This window comes from Neoarius graeffei, chromosome 18 (assembly GCF_027579695.1).
Source record: "Neoarius graeffei isolate fNeoGra1 chromosome 18, fNeoGra1.pri, whole genome shotgun sequence".
NCBI classification, from domain to species: Eukaryota; Metazoa; Chordata; class Actinopteri; order Siluriformes; family Ariidae; genus Neoarius; species Neoarius graeffei.
Genome location: NC_083586.1, coordinates 29,872,784 through 29,896,716, shown reverse-complemented (window position 1 = coordinate 29,896,716; position 23,933 = coordinate 29,872,784). Strand labels below are relative to the sequence as shown.

At 41.4% G+C, this 23,933-nt stretch overlaps 1 protein-coding gene across 1 annotated transcript in view; it reads right to left on the bottom strand.

Moving 5' to 3' along the window:
- Nucleotides 1-23,933, bottom strand: part of rasa3 (RAS p21 protein activator 3) — a 180,992-nt gene that overhangs the window by 135,154 nt on the left and 21,905 nt on the right. Inside the window, exon 2 of the mRNA XM_060898657.1 lies at nucleotides 8,206-8,323. Coding sequence (XP_060754640.1) covers nucleotides 8,206-8,323 — 118 coding nt within the window. The remainder of the gene's footprint in view (nucleotides 1-8,205; nucleotides 8,324-23,933) is intronic.

The window sequence follows — 23,933 nt, the reverse complement described above, 5'->3', positions numbered from 1 at the left end:
TCTCTCTTTGTTGAGTTATAACCGGTTTTATTTGTATTATAAGTAACGTTACGACTGCCGCCCAAAGCAGTTTAATTAAAAGTTAGAAGCGACTGGATTCCTTCTGACTTAATCGCTGTGCACATTATTGATCAGAGACTTCTTCTTCACGAACTACGAAGCGTCGGACCAAGAATTCTCTGCTTTCTACATCAGCCTCTACGAGCTCCTGTGAACTCCAGCCTCTTCGTAGCTTCTCTGTAATCCTATACAGAGGAAAATACTGGAAAGTAAGACTGGCATTTTGGGCAAAACTAGTCTTAGGAATTAGCTTTATGAAGTAGTGTGAATTTAAACTCAGGAATTGTTTAATTGTGCACACTGATCTTGTGTTCTACATTGCTCTCTCAGTTGTTTTTAATAGATAGGCTGTTGCATGCTCTATCCCTATCCTTCCTAACACTTTTAATTTCATTATTACACATATTTGGATCTCATCAAGGTTTCAGTGGATTTAGTAATGTTATAAGCTAGTGGGTTAGCTGCCACGGCTAATTCTTTTGTCTCAAGGCAAGCCACGAGGTAGTCTCACCTCCCCCAACACAGGTAAAATGCCAATCTCTGAAACACCCCCCCCTTTCTCTCCCTCACACACACACCCACACAGACACACACACACACACACACACACACACACACACACGCTCATCAAGTATATGACCATATTGTATATAATGTATTCAACTGCTATTATTCATTTAGTATCTGTGTTATAATAAATTCAATTATTATTGAAACTGTGTGTTTATTTGTTGCTTCTATATATTTTTGAAGTCATCCAATCTCAAAAGACCTCCAAATTGCCTTCAGTGTGCCATTGGCTGTAGCATTTATGTAATTCGGTAAGTGATACATTATTGCTGCATTGGAAGTGATCATAATAATTTGGAAAATACCATAATTTAGCTGTTTGGTAATTTATTATTAAGCACCAAAATTAATGGTATTATTAATGAGACTGATTTAATGAAACTGATTTAATGATTTAATGAGACTGATTTAATGAGATTGAGCACTCAAGACCAATAGCACCCTACACCACATTTTAACTCAACATGCATATTAACTAAAATATTCCTTCATGAAAAGTTAAGAACAAATAGGCCTTTTCTTAATAAACTTTCATGAGCATTTGTACTCCCTGCATTCGCTTCTCTTTTCTTCAGCTTTCAGCAGTCTGTAAAAAGAAAGCTCCGATTTCTTATTAAATCTATTTGCACTGTCAGTCACACAACAGCACTTCCCCATTTTCTATCTGTTTTTTGTCTTTTCACGGCATTAGAGCTGTGTTACTTCCGCTTATGGTGAAGTCGCGTGTATATCTTTAAATTCTATTATTGTTAACTGGTACTTAAGTTTTCCTGAAAGCAGGAAACACCATGTTATTCATAATAGCTTTGTGGGGCAATGGAAGGCCGTTAATAAGGGAACAAGACAAGGAAGTGTTAGTGGTCCTTACCCATTTCATATATTTATCAATGACCTAGAAATTAGCTTTGATAACAACCCCGCCCTTTTTAAATATGCTTACGATTCAACTATCATTGTTCCGGTCTGGAATAATGGATAATGCCGCTTGGACTTGGTTGACCAGTTTCTTGTATGGTCTCAGGACAATTATATGAATTGCAATCCATCAAAATGTAAAGACATCAAAATGTCTGTCTCCTGTTCATAACATTCCACAATGTGCCTATTCTTGGGATAATGTTTCAAGAGAATTATAAATACGCTAAGCATGTACAGGCAAAGTTAACCAAGGCAAATAAATGTTTTTATTTTTTTCACGGTGCGGTTAACATCAAATCCTGTGCTCTGATTGGTTGGTGAGCGGGTCCGTATCCTACGATACAGACCCCAGTTACAGACCCCGGTTATGGACCTCTGGTGACTCGCTTGTTCACAACAACAACAACAAACATAGTAGCAATTTTTTGTCAACATTTATTTTCGCATTTCTCAGGAGAATAGCATTAATTTTACAGCATGGATAGCGATAACGACAGTGTTCACAGCGAAAGTGAGTTTTACTACCCTGAGGAAGAAGAAATGAAAGAAAACATTTCAGGAGAAAGCTAAAACGTGTAACTGTTGCTAACGCCGAGCAAAAACATGGCTGAATCCTGAATGACTCAATTTTGTATAAATAGGGGACTACATAGGCAGCAAAATGTAGTTTTTTTCCTGTCATGGAAGTGCACTTGTATACCGAGGAGGAAGCCATTTGCATTACAGCCGTGAATGAGGATTCAAAATGGCGGCTCGGCTCGGTTTTCCCTTTCGGGCGCTCTCGTTTTCTGTTAGAATTTGGTAAAGAAAAAAATATTATATAATATATTATATATATAATATATTATTTACCAGCTTAAGGTCAGTCCGTATCGTGAAATACCGTGACCTCGGCCCAGAGGGCCTCGCTCAGTACTTTCAAGACCTCGGTCACGGTATTTCACCATACGGACCTCCCAGCTGGTAAATAACATATATGTATGTAATTAAGTCAGTTAGAAAGGAATGTTTTTCTCAGGGTGAGGTAGATCAAATTTTTATTACTTTAGCAGCTAAAGTTTAGCTTTACCTAATTTTCTATATGGACTCTTTTCATGGTGCTTCCGACTCAGATCTGATGTGAATTCAGAATTTTTTAGACAGATGTTATAAAAGGAAATACAGCTCAAATAAAGGAAATATTCATAATCTCTTAGAGAACGCAGATGGTAATATTTTTAAGAAATGTAATTTAGACCCGTTCCAGCCGTTATACATTACATTACTGAAAAGGAAAGAAATGTCATATGACCGACGGAAAAGCCGCAGCCATCATCCTCAAATAAATTCCAATAGATTTAAGAATTCTTATGTAAATAGACTCATTTTTATTAGCCATATCAGACGCTCACTGGCCGTGCTGTAAAAATTGTGCATGCAGACGCTCATCTAAGTTTCTAAATCTGTCATTGCTTAACTCTTGAATATTTTCTATCATTAAAAAGCTTATAATTTCTGCTTTCCAAAGAAATTTATCTCATTAAGATCTGTTCAGTACTTTGGAAGTGATGGCAGGTTGAATTTGGTACATCAGAGTAAAAACTCTGCTCGCGTGACGTCGGGAAACTGCCAGTGCTTACTGAGTCACAGGAAAGCGGTCAGTCTCTCTCTCTCTCTCTCTCTCCTGATCGGTTTCCGACTGGATTACTCATGAATATCAATCAGATAACTTTTATAGGGATGTTCCCTCGCTCTCACTGTGACTGATGAAGTTTCAGCAAAATTTTTCGTCTACTAGTTTTGATGTTATGATTCACAGGAGACTTTGAAGTGAGTTGAGTTTTCATAGCTTTACCTACTTATTTTTTTCAAGTCAAACTCATCTCATCTCATTATCTCTAGCCACTTTATTCTTCTACAGGGTCGCAGGCAAGCTGGAGCCTATCCCAGCTGACTACGGGCGAAAGGCGGGGTACACCCTGGACAAGTCACCAGGTCATCACAGGGCTGACACATAGACACAGACAACCATTCACACTCACATTCACACCTACGGTCAATTTAGAGCCACCAGTTAACCTAACCTGCATGTCTTTGGACTGTGGGGGAAACCGGAGCACCCGGAGGAAACCCACACGGACACGGGGAGAACATGCAAACTCCACACAGAAAGGCCCTCGCCGGCCACGGGGCTCGAACCTGGACCTTCTTGCTGTGAGGCGACAGCACTAACCACTACACCACCGTGCCGCCCATAGTTTGTATTATAACGAGATTAAGTGTAGCTTTAAGCAGGGCTGGGAGAAACAAATGAAGTGATTCTCGGAGAGGAATTTTTTTTTTTGACAATTCAGAATCCACTACTTCCATAGTGCTTTTAAATATAAGGCTGTAAGCTTTGTGTTAGTTGTCTCTAATATTTATGTCCCAATATCTTGACCACATTTTAGGATGAAAATAATCATTTTAGATATGTTATTTTATATTGAAAAATTAGCTGTCTCGGAGAGGACATTTTTTTTGACACAATTACATACTAATTCGATCAAAATAGTCTGAAAACTTACTGGCATTCAACATTAAAACTTAACTATGTTTCCAATGATATGGAACCAAATATTTGTTTTATGGTATAAAGAATGATTTAAGTGCATCCCTTTTGGAGCTACCTGTGGTCAAAAAAGCACTTTTTCATATACCCTGTCCACACTAGGGATTTTGTACCGATACGAAACTACTTTCGTACCGCAACACCTGTCCACACTAGCAACTATGCCGGTACTGTAGCAGTATAACTGTATCGGTACGAAACCCACAAATGTATGGGTTTCGTACCGGTACAGTATCGGTACTGTAGCACTTCGCTGTAGTGTGGACAGATGAAGCGGCTCTGTATCGATACAAATATAATCCGCATGCGCAAAGTCACACACCTCAATCGATGTCTTCGCTGAATAAAATAGTGAAGAACGGAGATCCGTTTGTTTCTTTCTCAACTGCCTCGCGCGTTTTATACAATTTGACTGAATAAATGACCACCAGAAATACAGACTGTACACTGACAACAAAAAGCACACACACGTTGTTTCATCCGTATGGAAGCTGAGAGAGGCCCTTCATATAATCCTTTTTCTTATTCACCTTGTTATCCCGAGATAACGACATAATTAATTCAGGATCTCGAGAAAACAACACAGCTAATTCAAGATCTCGAGAAAACAAAACAATTATTCCATGATCTCGAGTAAACAGCTGAGAAATGGTTCATTCAGGTGCGCGGAGAGACTTGCGATATACTGACTTTGGGGCTATTTCTCATTCTGTATAGATGCAACTTTGGTCATTAGAATGTCTGGAATAATCGATCACCTAATAAGGCAATATTTTGATCATGGGTTGACACAGGGAGAGATTGCATTAAGTCTTTTAATAAGGGATAATTTCAAAATTAGTCCGCAGCACCTCTGCAGAAGACTGGCCCGGCTTCGTCTCTACCGACGGAGATACAGTGATCCAGCTGAGATCATGAAATAACGGTTTTGTTTTCTCGAGATCTCGAAATAACGGATGCCATATATTCTCGGAAGGAAGTTACTCGGTAACCACGGAAACATTTCGCGCACGTGCATTTCAACTACCGTGAAAGAAAACCGCAAACATTTCTCGCTAGTGTGGACAGATGCACTAAACTGTACCAGTATACTTTGTATCGATACAGTTATACCACTTTCGTACCGGTATAAGTGTGAACACAGCAATAATGACACGAGTAATTTTGCTAAATATGACATATATTGCCATACATTCACCAAAAATAACGTTATCACCAAATTTTTTTTTTGCATGGTAAATAGAGCTATTTTATTTAGTCAAGTTTATTTAGTCAAGCCTTTTGATATTGAAGATAATAAGTGTTAAATGTGATTTTTAGCTTGCGTACCCTGATTGTAAAACAACCCGTATGTTAATTCTGTAAAATGTATGCTGTTCTGCATTCGATTCTGAATTCAATGACAGCAGTTTCAAACAATTTGGACTGAATTTGAATTTTCACCTGATATGCTGAATTTTATTTTAAGTATAAATTGTAAACAGGATATTTTTAACATTTCTGTAAATTTTTTTGGGGTGTTTTGTCTATATTTTAGATTAGATTAGATTAGATTAGATTAGATTAGATTAGATTAGATTAGATTAGATTAGATTAGATTTTGTCATTGCACATGTCACAGGTACAAGGCAACGAAGAAGTGCACAGCAGTAAATAACAAATTATTTACTTATGTTTATACAAATATAAATGTACAGGAATTACAGGGTATGGAATGGTATAATGATATGATATAGATATTTACAGTATGTACAAATGTGCGATATGAATGTACTATAGTGCAATGGTATGATATGATATAGATATTTGCAGTATAAATGCGGTATGAATAAACAGTAGTGTAAATGGTGATAGTGTAGTGATAGTGTTTTAATAGTTAGTATTTTAATTAGTGCTGTCAAAGTTAACGCGATAATAACGCGTTAACGCGATCTCAATTTTAAAAAAATAGTGCCGTTAATGCAAATTCTAATTTGGCCCTGCGAGTCACCCGTAGTTCCTGTTGAGGCTTGTCGCGCGCTGCTTCAATAAGAGTACGTGTGAGTGATGGAGAAAGGCATAGACATATAAACATCCCCGCCGCCATATTGGATGGGGCAAAGTGGAGATTCTTCAACCGTCTCTGGTATAGCGTCTAGACAGTAGCCGAGAATAAAAATGCCTCATTCATGTGCTGCGTTTAACTGTACCAACAGGTTTACCGTCCAAACGAGATCACATGGGATTACCTTTCACAGGTGAGACTGGAAAATTACTTTTCAATACTGTTCCTTCAGTCTTCAGTTTCCCAGCTCAGCTCCACCGGGGAGGTGTAGAGTTATAAGCAGTGAGCATTAGATAATACAGTGCCACACTATGATGAACGTTTTTGAACGTATGATGAATGTTTTTATTTTTGTTATCTGTTTTTTTCTTCTTTTATGGCAAATTCTTCTCTTCAAAAGAAACTAATGAAGAGTAAAATAAAACATTTTTTTTTATTTTCACAGTGATATGCACTTTATTTTTCATCCCTTGGTTTTCTCATCTAATATGGAAGTTATGGATGTCAGTGGCTGTGACAAGACGTGTTATGCTCTGCAATAAAAAAAAAAAAAATATTGGTACAAAGCAAGCCCATTCACTTTTTTATGCTGATAAGAGAATTACAATGGTTTTTCATGTGACAAAAATGTGTGATTAATCGCGAGTTAACTATGGCAGTCGCGACATTAATCGCGATTAAATATTTTAATCGCTTGACAGCACTAATTTTAATATGAACATATTTTAATGTTTTTAGCTGACTGTTTAAAAAATAAAGATATACATGTTATTTACCAGCTGGGAGGTCCGTATGGTGAAATACCGTGACCGAGGTCTTGAAAGTACTGAGCGAGGCCCTCTGGGCTGAGGTCAGTATTCAAGGCCGAGGTCACGGTGTTTCACCATACGGACCGACCTTAAGCTGGTGAATAATATAGTTATTTTTTCTTTACCAAATTCTAACAGAAAACGAGAGCGCCCGAAAGGGAAAACCGAGCCGCCATTTTGAATCCTCATTCACGGCTGTAATGCAAATTGCTTCCTCCTCGGTATACAAGTGCACTTCCATGGCAGGAAAAAAACTACATTTTGCCGCCTATGTAGTCCCCTATTTATACAAATAGGAGTCATTCAGGATTCAGCCATGTTTTTGCTCGGCGTTAGCAATTAGTTAGAGGTTTTTAGCTTTCTCCTGAAATGTTCTCTTTCATTTCGTCTTCCTCAGGGTAGTAAAACTCGCTTTCGTTGTGAACACTGTCGTTATCACTATCCATGCTGTAAAATTAATGCTATTCTCCTGAGAAATGCTGGCAAACATTTATAAGATTTTTGATAATATTATAAATAAATCTTATTTAAAAAAAGATAAATGTTGACCAAAAATGCTACGTTTGTTGCTGTTGTGAACGAGCGAGTTGCCAGAGGTCCGTACCATAGGATACAGACCCGCTCGCCAGCCAATCAGAGCGCAGGATTTGGACCGCAAAAAAAAATATTATTATTATTATTATTGAATGCCACTCCTCAAGTGGTATATCCAATATAAAAATAAAAGTCTCAAATAAAATAGGTGTAATATAAAATATAAAACAGCACACATCACATACAGCAGACATCGACATAAAACAACAAGTTAATAAATAGACGAGCAAGTGTATTCTCGCTATGGTGCGTTATTGCATCCTGTGCTGTCTAAGCAACACAATTACCACGAGGAAAAACTAAAAGATTACACATCTGGATAATCATCGCGATTCGTTTGTTGTTGTTGTTGTTTTTCATTGATTTGCATCATCATAAATTTGTATTATAATTTATCCTCATACGATATATCGTTACATGCCTAGGGTTTACTGGTTTTTCATAAGTCATCCCTACAAGCAACTACTGCACAAAATGACCACTTCCTTCCTGTGTTCCACATCACACTCACCACAGACTTCCCTTTCCCCAGCACACACACACACACACACACACACACACTGAGCTGGAGAGCAGGCGACTGGGATGATGGAATGAAAAGAACGCCGGAGATCCCTCACCATAACGACTTCTCGATGATTTTCGTCCTGAACACCTCCTCCTGGTCCAGGTTCACTGTACAGTAACAGTCCCTCATTTTGTTCGGCCCGGGGTAGGGGGGGATGTTCTTGGCTTCTCCTAAAGAGAAAAACAATAAAAGATGAGCTCAGTTAGGAAAGTGGTCACCCAGAGTGCGTGAGGAATCGGTGAATAAGTCGGTTTTCCCATTTCCACTGTTATGACTCAGAAGTCTTAAAGCTCTTGGGATTAACGCAGTGGCAGTTTCACACAAAGTCGAAAAGCTGCAGCACACTAACACACATCATTAGTGTTTGAAAAGGCATGTGAGACTCGCTGGGCCAAAACTTCCTCTGGAGTAATTCAGTAATGCAGAAGTATTCAGTTCTTTTCTGTATCATCTGCACTTCTATAAACTTATACACACATCACATTTATAAGTGTTTGTGCTAGCACTGTCATACTGCTTTTTTATTTTTATTTTTTACTTTAACATTTTAGTTTTACTGTTCCAGTGCATTCAAATATTAATAAGCCTGCACTAATATGTCACTATAATCCAGAGGTGGACAGAGTACCCAACTTCATGACTTAAGTCAAAGTACAGATCCCACTGGTCAAATGTGACTCCGATACAAGTGAAAGTTGTCCAGTCAAATTTTTACTTAAGTTAAAGTCCTGAAGTAGTTGCTTTTAAAAATACTTAAGTATTAAAAGTACATTTTCCGTCAACGCATCGTTGTATTATTGCCACAACGCTTACAAAACCCAACGCCGTTACCAAAGACAGAAACATGAATTCAAAAATGAACGCATGCTGTACCATCATGGTGGTTTAACGTTAAGCTAGCTAGTCAGTGAAGCTCCACCTGACCTGCTAGCAAACTCTTTTCAAACTCGAAATCATATTGGGTAGCTAACACTCCTTGAAAAGAAACATTTCTACATTCTGTTTATTTGGCAAGATTATGCTAAACATATTTCTGAAAGGACTTCAGATAAGTTAACGTTATTCATGTTAGTATTAACTCCGTGTTTACATGCTAACTAACAGTGTCCAAGTTAACTAGCTATGTGTTAACGTTAGCCGTGGACAAGGCTACGGCAACTTGGCGGGCAAATCCATAGAAAGTCATTTGACTAACCAGACTGCATAGCTATTGCGACGTTATCGCTAGCTCTAAAAGCACAGACAACTTCATTACAAGCTTTCTCTTGGAGTAAAACGTTTATATCCCTCAATATGCTTCCGCAGGTTGGATGGCGAGTTTTTGTAGGCTGTGATGTGGTTCGTTTTCGGTAAACAAAGCAAACATTTAAAACGAAACGAATCTTTAATCCTTTCAGAAAACTGAAACATGGGTTCTGGGTAAAGCCATGAGTGCGTTCATTCCCCAGAAGAACCGCCTCCTTCCATTCTGCCATCAACTGATCGTGTTCAATCATGTTTCATTATATATTCTTTACCCATATTTACAAGAGAAAAACATACCAACGGACATCGAAAAACTGAAAAAGAGAGACACGTCAGAGATGTAAAACTTCCGTGCTAGCGAGTGACTAACAGTTTGTACACAAACATGGCAGCGAGGTTTGCTTCATTAAAAGCGGAAGATTTAAAGAGAGACGCGCCGAACACCTGAAAGTCTGCCAATACTTCACTGGATATTCTTCATGCATATTTACAAGAGAAAAACATACCAACAGAAATAAAAAAAACTGGAAGAGAGAGCAGTAGTGGAAATATTGTCAAAGTTCTACTTGGAGGTGAGGAAAAGTGACGGAGACTTTTACAAGTGGACTTCACTCAGCAAAGCCCTTTTGTTTTGAACAACTGTAATGAAACAATTAACTACGACCAAAAGTAACTGTGAACCTGAACTGTCTACCTGTATATAGCGTGTATACAAGTTGGGTTGTTGTTCAGGCTTTTTGGATTTGTACCATTTTTATTATTAGAACTTTGACTTTGTACAGTACATTGAATTACATTCAATCAGAATCAGCATTCAATATTCGTAAGTTCCCTCCTGTTCTTAACTTTTTATAAAATCTATAATTGTTCCATTGAATGGGTATGAATAATAATAATAAATAATAATAATAATAATAATAATAATAATGGTTAGCTTTTCTCATGGTCTATCAGATATATTCCATTCAGCTACTCGTCTTTGACTCGTTCAGTGTCATGCTAGCTGAATGGAATACATCTGATATATCACTCAAAGCCAGCTAATATTATTTAAACATACACTACCGTTCAAAAGTTTGGGGTCACTTTGAAATGTCCTTATTTTTGAAAGAAAAGCACTGTTCTTTTCAATGAAGATCACTTTAAACTAATCAGAAATCCACTCTATACATTGCTAATGTGGTAAATGACTATTCTAGCTGCAAATGTGTGGTTTTTGGTGCAATATCTCCATAGGTGTATAGAGGCCCATTTCCAGCAACTCTCACTCCAGTGTTCTAATGGTACAATGTGTTTGCTCATTGCCTCAGAAGGCTAATGGATGATTAGAAAACCCTTGTACAATCATGTTAGCACAGCTGAAAACAGTTGAGCTCTTTAGAGAAGCTATAAAACTGACCTTCCTTTGAGCAGATTGAGTTTCTGGAGCATCACATTTGTGGGGTCGATTAAATGCTCACAATGGCCAGAAAAATGTCTTGACTAGATTTTCTATTCATTTTACAACTTATGGTGGGAAATAAAAGTGTGACTTTTCATGGAAAACACAAAATTGTCTGGGTGACCCCAAACTTTTGAACAGTAGTGTACATATAATGTTCATTTTTATATATAATTCATAAAACAATTGACCAACAGTGATTCTAAAACATATGAAATTACACCGTGAATGATGTGTTTATTCAGAGCCTTCTCCTACCTCGAGTGACATAATCACGCAGCCAGAACGTTTAGGAAGTCCAGGTTTAGATAGACGCTCATTAAGATACTAAAAGTAGAACATGAAATCTCAAACAGATGAACACGGACGTTTCTGTCCTCAGGAATCTGAACGGTAATCGAATAACTTTTTTAACATTACACCTAGTGTATTTAAAGGAGAGCTGAAGTCATTTTTAAACTTGCTTTATTTCTTAATTAACGTGTTATTCAATGACGTTTTCGGTTTTAGTAACCTTATATCGTGACTCGTATTGGCAACTAATTGCAATTAAATATTATACTTATCAGCCTATTCGGTTTTTAGCCGTGTTGAATTTAGTTCGTTCGGTCCACAGCAGGCGTCGCTTATCTGCGCGATCTTCACGAGACTTGTGCAAGACTTCGAAATGTGAAGTGTCAGCCAGGTGTCAGTGCCGCCATTTTGAAAACTGTTTTCCAAACGAAACTTTGCACAAAAACGAGTTTAAATGACGATTACTGCCTACTTTTTTCAAACTTTCCTGATTGCTATCAAAAACAAAACTTCCGGCTTGAATACATCAGAATTCGAAAGAGGGCGCACGCGTCTTTTGACAACGTTGGCAGATGTCGGTCACTTTGATTTCCGCTGTACCTTTTACTTCCGTTCTACGACGTCTCGCACAGGTCTCGACGAATCTCGTTTACGGCCGTTGCTTTGACATATGGACTGATATATTACAGAGCATATTTCAAACACTCATAACTTGCTCTAGCAGTGACAAAATAGCAATCAAAAATGCATTCCTATATTTAATAAAATGAGAAACAGAATTTCGATAATAAAAAATTTGCCTTCAGTTCTCCTTTAACACTGGTGGCAAATACAATACTTTAAAAGTATCAAAACATTACACTGGGGAAAAAAATCAAACATTGAAATGCGCCAAGATAATCAGATAATAATCTCAATGTGACTCGTGAATCGAAATCAAACTGAATCATATGGCCCTTTTCCACTACCCTTTTTCAGCTCACTTCAGCTCGCGTTTCGACTACCAAAAACCAGCACGACTCAGCTCGCTTCAGCCCTGCTTAGCCCCTAAAACTCGCACGGTTTTGGAGTGGGGCTGAAGCGAGCCAAAGCGAGCCGAGTGAGGCTGGGGGCGTGAGCAGACACTCCCTTGTGCACTGATTGGTGAGGAGGAGTGTCCTCACACGCCCACACACGCCCCGCGAGCACGCTGGGATCTGTAAACACCGCAAACCCGGAAGGAGAAGAATTACGAATTACGAGAATTTCTGAAGCCTTATGCGCCTCGCCTCATCTATACGCTCTTGCCAGTATCTGTCCGCGTTGTCGGTGACAACAAGCCACAGCACCAAGACCAGCAACACTAACGACTCCATGTCCTCCATGTTTATTGTTTACTATTCGGGTCGTGAGACTACCGCTTAAAAGATCACTGATGTCACTGTTTGCGCTGCTTAACGACATCACCTGATGTCCACCCACTTTCGCTAACTCCACCCAATGTGTCCACCCACTTCCAGCCAGCACGGTTCAGCGCGGTTGTAGTCGAAATGCAACTCCAACAGCCCCACTCAGCTCGACTCAGCACGGCACGGCTCAGCCCAACTCAGCCGCATTTGTAGTGGAAAAGCGGCATTAGTGTGCTGAGGGAATCTGTCTCAGATGTATAAATCGATATACGTCTGTAAGCTGATACAGAGAGTCATTTGTAAATACTAATCTGTACACACACACACACACACACACACACACACACACACACGAGGACATCAGGATCAATGTTAAGGTCAAACCTTCAGCACTGACTTACACCAACTTACAAAACCTTTCATTTGACCTTTCCGAAGGACCAAACAAAAGCTGTGATAACCAAAAGGTAAATTTTCTTAAAATAAACACCACTTACTTGATATCGAATCGGCAGCCTTGGTGAACCACGAGGTGAATTTCGTTTGTCTTTTTACCTGCTGACTATCCTCTGAAACTGTGAAATTATAACAAGGTTTCTCTTATTTTGTTTCTCGTTCCGAAGTTTATCAAGAAGTAGAATGGGTAATCGAACTCGATCAGGATAAGTGCTGATTGGTTACGAAGTTTCGCTAGTGTTACACTCATTCTTACATTCTTATACACTACCGTTCAAAAGTTTGGGGTCACTTTGAAATGTCCTTATTTTTGAAAGAAAAGCACTGTTCTTTTCACTGAAGATCACTTTAAACTAATCAGAAATCCACTCTATACATTGCTAATGTGGTAAATGACTATTCTAGCTGCAAATGTCTGGTTTTTGGTGCAATATCTCCATAGGTGTATAGAGGCCCATTTCCAGCAACTCTCACTCCAGTGTTCTAATGGTACAATGTGTTTGCTCATTGCCTCAGAAGGCTAATGGATGATTAGAAAACCCTTGTACAATCATGTTAGCACAGCTGAAAACAGTTTAGCTCTTTAGAGAAGCTATAAAACTGACCTTCCTTTGAGCAGATTGAGGCTACATCCACACGACAACGGCAACAAGATTAAAAAAAATATATATCGCATCCACATGGGCAACGGATCAGTAAAATATCAGGTCCATATGGCAACGCAACGCTTGCTGAAAACGATGCAATACACATGCCACACCTCTAGGTGCACTGTAAGACGGTCCCATCGGAGACACCAAAATAATAGAAGTAAGGACGCATGCGCATAAACTATATGCACGAGACTTCATATTAGCCACAAAGTCAGGAAAATCTGTTCGTAAAGTTACGTTATAATGACCAAATACAATGAAAAGTATTTTTCCAGTCTCACCTGTGAAAGGTAATCCCATGTGATCTCGTTTGGACGGCAAACCTGTTGGTACAGTTAAACGCAGCACATGAATGGCATCTTTATTCTCCGCTTTGCCCCATCCAATATGGCGGCAAGGATGACGTATGACTCTACGCGGAAGGCGGCGTCTTTAATGGTCCGGAATAAATGCTACACGTTGATGGATTAATTTGTTCTTCTACGCCCTTTTTGAGGAATGTATTGTAGGACTTAAACCAACATCTGAAGAGGTGAGATCGCTCCTTTTTTCCCCTATTTTTGCTGGCGGGATTGACTCTGCCCTAAGGGCTACTCTCTCTCACTCTCTCTCTCTCTCACTTTGCACCATTACACAATAAATATTCACAGTGAAAATACTTTGTAAGCGCGTTTCATGAACCAAGTTATAGGATTTGTTGACAACTCGCATCGAGTTCGTTACACTTCTACCCGGCGTGAAGCACATGTGGTTGTGACGTCATCGTAAACAAATCCGTTCTACTCATCCAGACGACTTCGCAACGGCGCCGTTGCCAGATCTTTCCACTCTGGAACCCGTTCTCAAAAGATTTCGTTTTAGGGCACCCAAAACGCCGGTGCCGTGTGGAAGCCAGGCCAAAACGATAAACAATTTTATCAGATTCAGCTGAATCCGTTGCCGTGTGGACAGGGCCTGAGTTTCTGGAGCATCACATTTGTGGGGTCGATTAAATGCTCAAAATGGCCAGAAAAATGTCTTAACTATATTTTCTATTCATTTTACAACTTATGGTGGTAAATAAAAGTGTGACTTTTCATGGAAAGCACAAAATTGTCTGGGTGACCCCAAACTTTTGAACGGTAGTGTACTGGTGTCTTGTGTACCTTTCATAACTGTTCGTAGGGCGAGATCACGAGTCGCCATTCTGGTGATTGTAATCCTTACACGCATGAGCGATTGTTACACTCTTACATTCTCTATATGAGGCACTAGCCACAACAAACCAAGTTTGAGATTATTTACAATCCGTTTCTTGGTTTACACTGAAAAAATGACGTCTTAGCAAGTGAAAACATCTTGAATGTAGTTGAAACGAGCTCGCAAGAATACAAGACACCGATTCTGAGATTATTAAACCTCGTTCTAGATTGCAACCAACTTATTCCAAGACGTCTTACCGAGTAAAAATATCTGTCCATGCAGCAAGATAATTTCACTAGTATTAAGTCATTTTCTCCTCAAATTCAGTTTTCTTTTTTTTTTTTTTGCAGTGTAAACGTGAGTGTGAGGTTAAAGTATCCTTGTGGTATTGCTCTTTTATGAACCCAATAACCACAGCCACGTGCAACAACACACCCAGGCAGAAGAATGTAGTCTGTCTGGTCTAACACACACACACACACACACACACACACACACACACACACTGCCCAAACCTCAGAGTGGTGTGGGATAAATATGTGACAGGAAGTGAGGGTGTGCTGTGCTGTATGTATATCCACACATTTGTGTCCTTTTGTCCCTACAGCAACATCACGCCCACACTCACCCGCCCACCCACCGCCTCTGTACTGCTCTGGGGTTCGACATTTGGTACCGATTAGCCTAGCTTCGCATAATGAACTGAAATCTTCTGCCACAGTTAGATTGCTCTTCAAAGGCTGTGTTTAAAGGCAGCTGTGGAATTGGAAGACTTTATATAATGCCTTTAAGTCTCAGAACATTTACAGTCGAGAGTCGGTTCAACACGGCCTAATGTCGAGAAACAGAAAACAGATCCGGTACAGAACAGGGTTCGTACGGTTAAAGTGCATATTCCGGACCAATTTCGTTTTTTTTTTTTTATATGAAAGTATGTCCCTTTACGCACTCATCCAGAAGGGTAATTTTGCACAAGGCCATCTGTCTACAGCAGAAAAAAATAAAATAACAAAACGCGTCTGGAAAAATCCCAAGTGAGTCTGGAGCCAGATTCGTGACGTCACCTGCGGAAGCGCCAGCAGGCTGCGTGAGCTTTGCACGGTTTCAGTGCACAGCCTGTGTAGACCAAGCGCTCCCATTTCTCTCTCATTGATCTCTCAACGATGAGTACTAATCCCATCAAGATTGGTGTTGCTACACCCTCCTACGATACATCTGTTAACCATTTTAATAATTACGCGATAACGTTGAAGAAATTTGCAGAAAACCACCAGGTCGTTTTCTCATAAACAAACCAGCGCTGACGTAGGATTCAGAGGGAGGCGTCCCGCACGCGACGTCACGAAAATCAATGTTTGCCGGGAAATCCAAATGCCAAGTTTTTTCAGAGGTGGACCGATTCGCCTCAAATGGCTTGATTTCAACTGAATTTTTCTGGTATTGCGCAAGGTAAAAAAATATAGCAGAGAATGCAGAATGTGACAGATATTTGACCAAAGTTTAATATAAAATAGGAGAATTACATTGATCTTGCTCCTGAATTTACCCGTGATATGCACTTTAATGAAAAACAACACTAAATCTAAAACAAGCAGTGAAAAAATTATTTCGTTAACTGAAATGAAAATAAAATGACAGAGAAAAAAAAGAAAACTAAATAACTAGATAGAACTAGATGCCAACAGCGTTGATGGGGATGCCTCCGCCCGGTAGACTACACGCCTTATTAAGTTGTGATTTGGGGATGGACATTTGACCTCACAGTAATCTTGACCTGGTGAAATTACTTGTATCAGCCTTGGAGATATTGTGTTCACAAGGTTTTCGGACAGACATTTGACCTCACAGTGACCTTGACCTTAGACCTTTTGATCTCAAAATCTAATCAGTTCATGTTTGTCCCAAAGTGCACAAATGGTGAAAGTTTGGTGAAATTCCTTTCATTCACCTTTGAGATATCGCGTTCACAAGGTTTCAGGACGGATGCACGCACACACGGACGGACGGAAGGTTTCGGGACGGACGCACGCACGGACGGACAACCCAAAAACATAATGCCTCCTGCACCTTACGGTGGCGGAGGCATAAAAACTACAATGATTAATACAACATGAAGGAATACGAAAGAGAATGAAAGATAAACTCAGCTTCATTTTCCACTCGAGACAGTAACGGATTAGTTCCAGAAGGTGGCAGTAATGTAATGCCGGATGCCGTAAAACTCCAGAGAAGAGGAAGAAGAAGAAGATGCTTGCTGTGCACGTAGAAATCCAATAATACACTCGAACAGACAGGCTGCGTCAAGCGTATTAGTGAACCGTTGCCATCTTGGAAAGCTGATCTTTCAGTGTCTTTTAAGACAGTACTTCTCAAACACTAGATGGCGCTAGTGGGCCACAAATTTTTTTCAAGTTGAAGTTAATTTTTTACTCGGAGTAGGGTACAATTGCTGGGTTGCATCCGATGTCACATCCGCTTTGCGATGGGTCATCGATGAAAATGAGGCATTTTGGTGGTGATATACACGCGAGCTAAAAGTTGTAGTCACACAGCAGGCCGACGCTTGACTGTCGCACCTTTGCGCGCTTGAGTCTGGCGCAGCTTGAGTGGCCGTGCGCGTGCTCACGGAGCACATTGTGCGCGTACTTGGGACCCGATCGTTATGGAAAACACCTGAGCGCAATCAGCACGCACAGATGTGAACGCTGTTTTCACAGAGGCTTTTTTGTTTGTCATGTTTGTTTCTAGCTATGTTTATAACGCTGTTTAAATATTTTGCTCTGTTTTGTTTCTGTAAATATCACACCTGCTAATAAACACTCTTCCTGCATTTAGAGCCGTCTACCGCCGTCTATCTTGTAGAGTCTGAGTCGAGTCCAAGACTCCAACCGCACCGTTTGTCGGTGGCTGTTTTAGCGCCGTTAACATTAGTTTGTTCCTGAACAGGTGAATGTGCTTCTCTTCATCAGTGAGTGCGAAGTATTCTGTCAGAGACGGTTGGGAGACGGATGTAAGTGCAGAAGGTGCATTTATTAATGCAAAGTGAAGACGGTAAATGATCCAGCGAGGTCGAGCGAGGTACAAGCAGGCTATCGTAGACTCGGCAGGATAAAAGACGAGAAACAGGAAATCAGGGATCAGGAAACCAAACAAGGAAATAAGGCTCAGTAACGTGTCAGCAACGCGGCTCAATACTTCGCAAAGTAAGTGTGTTTTCACAGTTTTTATATCAGCGCGCTGATTGCGGCTTAATCCTGTGCAGGTGCGAGTCATTTACGGCGTGAGAGTCTGCTTGGAACATGCGCTGTCCGGCGCGCACCCGAGAGTCTATCTGATGCACGTGCCAAGACGCGCAGGTGTGACGCTCTTGCACGAAATTACTACAAAAGTTAATGTAGATATAAATATCTTATGCCGAATTATTATGGCATGTTACAAAAAAAATCCGAATCCTCGCCTCCAATTTACGAGTCCGAGTCCAAGTCTGAGTCATCAGTGCTCAAGTCCAAGTCACGAGTCCTCATAATTAGAGCATGAGTCGGACTCGAGCACTACAAGCCTGGTATCGAGACCGAGACTTTTAAGAGTTGAGATCAAGTCATGACCAAGACCGAAGCAGGCCGAGACCGAGTCAAGACCAGGGCCAGACCAGTGTGTGTGAAGAGGGCGGGGGAGGGGTGACAGCCGTTAACAGGAAGAAAAACTTCAAATTAAGAACGAGTCACGTTATTGGTCGCATTTGAAGCAGGAAGTTTTACATCCAATCACAGTAACCATGTTAACAAATAAATCAGACAATTTAGTGACATCCCTGCAGTTGTGGTCTTGACTGGTCTTGAAATAAAATCCCGAGTCCTCTATAGGGGTGTTCACACGGCACATATTTGCATCGATGCTGCACCGATGTATTTTGTTGCGATATATCTTACAGTGGTGTAAATTTTGTGGAGCGTTCACACGTCACAAACCTGCTTACTAGAGAGAAGCGTGTTAGCACCGGTGCAGCCCCACTTGCGTTCACATGGCAGTTTTTGCGACCGCACTATACGACAGTAATAATGCGGAAATGAAATATGCGCATGCGTGAAAATGTACTTCCTTTTCCCGGTTGTCATGGCATCACCAAGCGCCGGGAAAACAACTTGGATGAAGACACCAGTGTTGCCAGATACTGCTGACGTTTTCCAGCCCAAAATATGTTCAAATCCTCCAAAATGCACTTAAAACCGCCCAATCTGGCAACACTAGAAGACAGGCAGTTCTTTTGTTGTTGTTGATATTCGCCATTTTGGAAGTGCAAAATACCAGGATGCAAACTATGCAGTGCCCGTATGTAATCAACTCTCCTCACGCGTAGCGAGTCTACCCCTGTAGCGTTCAGACGTCCCATTTTATATCAGTGCTGCCCCGCAAACTATCATTTACTCCGGAGTAAATTTCTTAAACCACCTCCCAAGCAGGGTTAGATTTGCACCGGTTTAAGCAGCTTTCAGGGGCGACACCGGTATAACTTTGTACCGTGTGAACGCTCTACCGGGGCAGCCCCGGTGCTACACCGGAGTAAAAGTTGCCGTGTGAACACCCCTTTTGTCCGAGACCAAGTAAAAATGTGGTTGATTCCGAGACCTTTAAGAAGTGGTCTTGAGACCGGTCTCAAGATCTGCAACACTACACTCACGCACAGAGACTTGTACGGGTAGACACTCCACATAACCTAATAATAATAAACGGATTAAAAAACATCATTGACATGGTGATGATTTTTTTTATTTATTTAACATTGGCATTATTTAAGAATTCGATTTGACCAAGTGTTTAAGTGAACTCCGATCACACTTAACCCAATTCCATTAACTTCAGTAATCTCCTGAGTTGTTATCTTTGCTTTACGCAGGTCATTAATTTGACCCTTCTGAAACACAGGAACATCTTTTCCATGAGCATGGGATACGTCCTCTGACATGTTTGTTTAAGAAATGAGAAGCTACTCACTGCATCAGTTTGGGTTAAAAGAATTGTTGCCAGCTGAAACACATTCATCACTGCACTAATTATCCAATCAAAGGCTCTTATGTATTTGCTTGTTTAAGGTGACTTTTTCTTTGGCCAAGAAGTGTATAAGAATCAGTATTTCATACTGGAGTCAGTGTTAAAGGAGAACTGAAGGCAATTTTTTTTATCATCAAAATTCTATTTATCTCATTTTATTAAATACTGGAATGCATTTCTGATCGCTATTTTGTCGCTGCTAGAGCAAGTTATGAGTGTTTGAAATATGCTCTGTAATATATCAGTCCATATGTCAAAGCGATGGCCGTAAACGAGATTCGTCGAGACCTGTGCGAGACGTCGTAGGACGGAAGTAAAACGTACAGCGGAAATCAAAGTGACCGACATCTGCCAACGTCATCAAAAGACGTGTGCGCCCTCTTTTGATTGCTGACGTAATCAAGCCGGAAGTTGTGTTTGTTTTGAGAGCAATCAGGAAAGTTTGAAAAAAGTAGGCAGTAATCGTCATTTAAACTCGTTTTTGTGCAAAGTTTCGTTTGGAAAACAGTTTTCAAAATGGCGGCACTGACACCTGGCGGACACTTCACGTTTCGAAGTCTCGCACAAGTCTCGTGAAGATCGCGCGGATAAGCAACGCCTGCCGTGGACAAACAAATAAATTCAACACGGCTAAAAACCGAATAGGCCGATAAGTATAATTGCAATTAGTTGCCAATACGAGTCACGATATAAGGTCACTAAAACCGAAAACGTCATTGAATAACACGTTAATTAAGAAATAAAGCAAGTTGAAAAATGACTTCAGTTCCCCTGTAATAAATGAGAAGCTACTCACTGCATCAGTTTGGGTTAAAGGTCCCCTTGCATCGTTTTTTCATTAATTGTGCGGTGGTCTCTAGTATGAATGAACGCCCTGTGAGCCGGTTTTGGTGAAAAAAATGCTGTGGTTCTCCTGTTTCAGGCTGTTCTAGTTTGGTGGAGGAGCGGGTGGCCGGAGAACGACAGGATTTCAGCTCTTGCTCATTAATATTCATGACATGTAAACGTGTTACCTCTGATTGGCTAACAGCACTATGATGCTACCTCCAGTGGATCAGAACAAGCAGATGTGGGTGTCTTTGTAAAAACTGTTTCGATTGGCTATTATGGTCTCGACATCGATGTTTTTACCAATAACAATGTAGATGTGGCAGCGGGGGCGTGGCCGAGCGTCAGTCTGTGAATGGAGGGCGGAGACAGGGAAGGTAAGTGGCAGAATCACTGCACCTGACGGGAATTAACGTGTGTTTGTGTGTCTTCCCCAGTGACCACGCCCTATAAGAGGAGAGGGAGAGCAGAGGAAGGGAGCTCTCTCCCCAACCAGAATGCTTGTATGTGTGTGCGTGCGTGACTGGGAGGGAGTCATTCGTTCGTTTGTTTGTTCATTTATTTATTTAATTGAATACTCCCTGTGGCAGCAGCTCTCATCAAGGCACGAGGCACGGAGCGGAGCTCGCCTCGGGGTGTGTGGGGGGAATAACGTCCCCTGGCTGGGAGCTGACGGGCCTTGGCAGTGCTGGTTCGTTCAGGAGAGGGCAGGGGTCGCTGGCTGCCAAGTCTGGGGAGGCTGGGATCTAGGGTTAGGGTTAGGTGAATTACGTCCCGAGGCGTGGAGCTAGCCCGCCCAAGGAGCACTCTTTCGTTCGGGAGGGGGCAGAGGCCGCTGGCTGCCAAGTCTGGGGAGGCTGGGACCTCCCCTGCCCGAGTTACGAGCGTGCAAAGTCGGGCTGGAGCCGCCGTTAGAAACGAAACTGATGCGGAGCACCGTGCCACGCCTCGGGGCGAATTACGTCTCTCTCCTCGCGCTTTCTTCCCGTGGGCGGTCGCAAGCCAAGGTGGGCGAGGCCATGAATACTAATTTTCGAAGTGACGTAACTTCGTATGGCTTTTTCTGATCTGCTCGTTTTTCCGACTATTTTCTTTCATAAGCTAATACAGGGAATGGGAGTAGAATTCCATTTTCACATGCAGCATGCATATGCAACTCGGAGTGAACTATGGTATTTCAAAAAGAGCCAGTATTAAACGCTTTTGGTGGAAGGGCACCTTTAAAAGAATTATTGCCAGCTGGTTACTGCACTAATTATCCAGTCAACTCTCAACTATTTGCTTGTTTAAGGCGACTTTTTCTTTGGCCGGGAAGTCTATAAGGATCAGTGTTTCATACTGAAGTCAGTGTTAAGCAAAGAGTAAATCAAACATGGCAAAAAGTGTCATCAGGATTCGGGAAATGATGACATCAGGCCACCAGAGATCTCAAAATCTCTCCATATACTGTTTCTTCATCATTCACGCACGCACACACACACACAAACACACACACGCACACACACAAAATCACAGATCCTGACTGGATTACACCTTTTAGGTTGTCTCCAAGACGATGGCATCATGAGATTACACGGTGTGTGTGTGTGTGTGTGTGTGTGTAGGTGGAAGGTGTCAGGAGGAGACATAGCATTATTTAGTTCATGCAAATCCAAACAACCCATGAGACAATATGCATGTGTGTGTGTGTGTGTGTGTGTGTGTGTGTGTGTGTGTGTGTGTGTGTGTGTGTGTGTGTGAGAGTCAAGCAAAATAAGAAGGGATGTGTAGGAATGACCAATGATGACACACTATGACCCATCAACCCAGAGAGTAGTCATAGTAAGATGACTGCTGAGTATACACACACACACACACACACACACACACGATCTATTCTGAGGAAACCCAAGCCAGACGCTTCGAGCCTCTGTGCCACAGGAAAACACCACAACAGGAAGTGCAACCCTTTGTGCCCTGTATCTGTTTCCCTTCTGTTTCCAAAGAAAAGCGAGAGAGGAAGAGAAGAAAGAAAAAGAAAGAGAGACAGACAGAGTGCGCAAGTGTACGTGAGACAGAGAGCGAGAGAGAGAGAGAGAGAGAGAGATGAAACAACAGAAAATAAATCCTTCCCCTGCAATCTCGTCTTCATCCTCTCATTACCTCTCTCACTGCTGCATCAACTTTACATCTGCCTCGATTTCTCTTCCTCACTTCTTCTACCTCCACAGCTGTTGTGTGTCTATTCCACTTTCAATTCTCTTTCTGTTCGTTCCCCGGAGGGCCGCAATGACTCATTCTCATCTTTCTTTGCAGAAAGAAAAGGATCTTTTCTTTCTTTCAGGAAGTGGACTTCGTGTTTTAATGTGGTTGGGCCAAACAAACCTTTAATCCCTATGCAGTGGAGTTTCCTCCTGAGGATCTGGGTGGGAAAATGGGTCTCTAATTTCAAAACGTTCAAAAATAAACAAGAAAATCATGGCAACAAGACAACAATCTGGGGCTCCCGAGTGGCACAAAAAAAAATTGTTTGCAGATCACAAGTTCGAATCCCGACGATGCCACAGCCATACATGGCCAGGAGTCCAAGAGATAAAAACTGGCAGTGCGCTCTGAGTGGAAGGGTGCCATGCTCTCTGTCCCATGTCAAGCACTGCGATCCAGGACGTATGTGAGCTCATGTATGTGGAAGAGGGTAGATACTGCTTTGCTCCACATGTTCAGCTGCATGCACAGGGCTTCATGTGTCTCAGAGGAACAGCCTCCACGTGACAGCCTTTACCGTCCGGGACTGGTAATTTTATTATAATTGGGGAGACCTAAATGGTGGGTGGGAGGGAAATGGCCAGGGAGAAAAACTAACCAAAACAACAATCTGCACCATGGGGATGAAATCAACATCTCATCTCATCATCTCTAGCCGCTTTATCCTGTTCTACAGGGTCGCAGGCAAGCTGGAGCCTATCCCAGCTGACTATGGGTGAAAGGCGGGGTACACCCTGGACAAGTCGCCAGGTCATCACAGGGCTGACACATAGACACAGACAACCATTCACACTCACATTCACACCTACGCTCAATTTAGAGTCACCAGTTAACCTAACCTGCATGTCTTTGGACTGTGGGGGAAACCGGAGCACCCGGAGGAAACCCACGCGGACACGGGGAGAACATGCAAACTCCACACAGAAAGGCCCTCGCCGGCCACGGGGCTCGAACCCAGACCTTCTTGCTGTGAGGCGACAGCGCTAACCACTACACCACC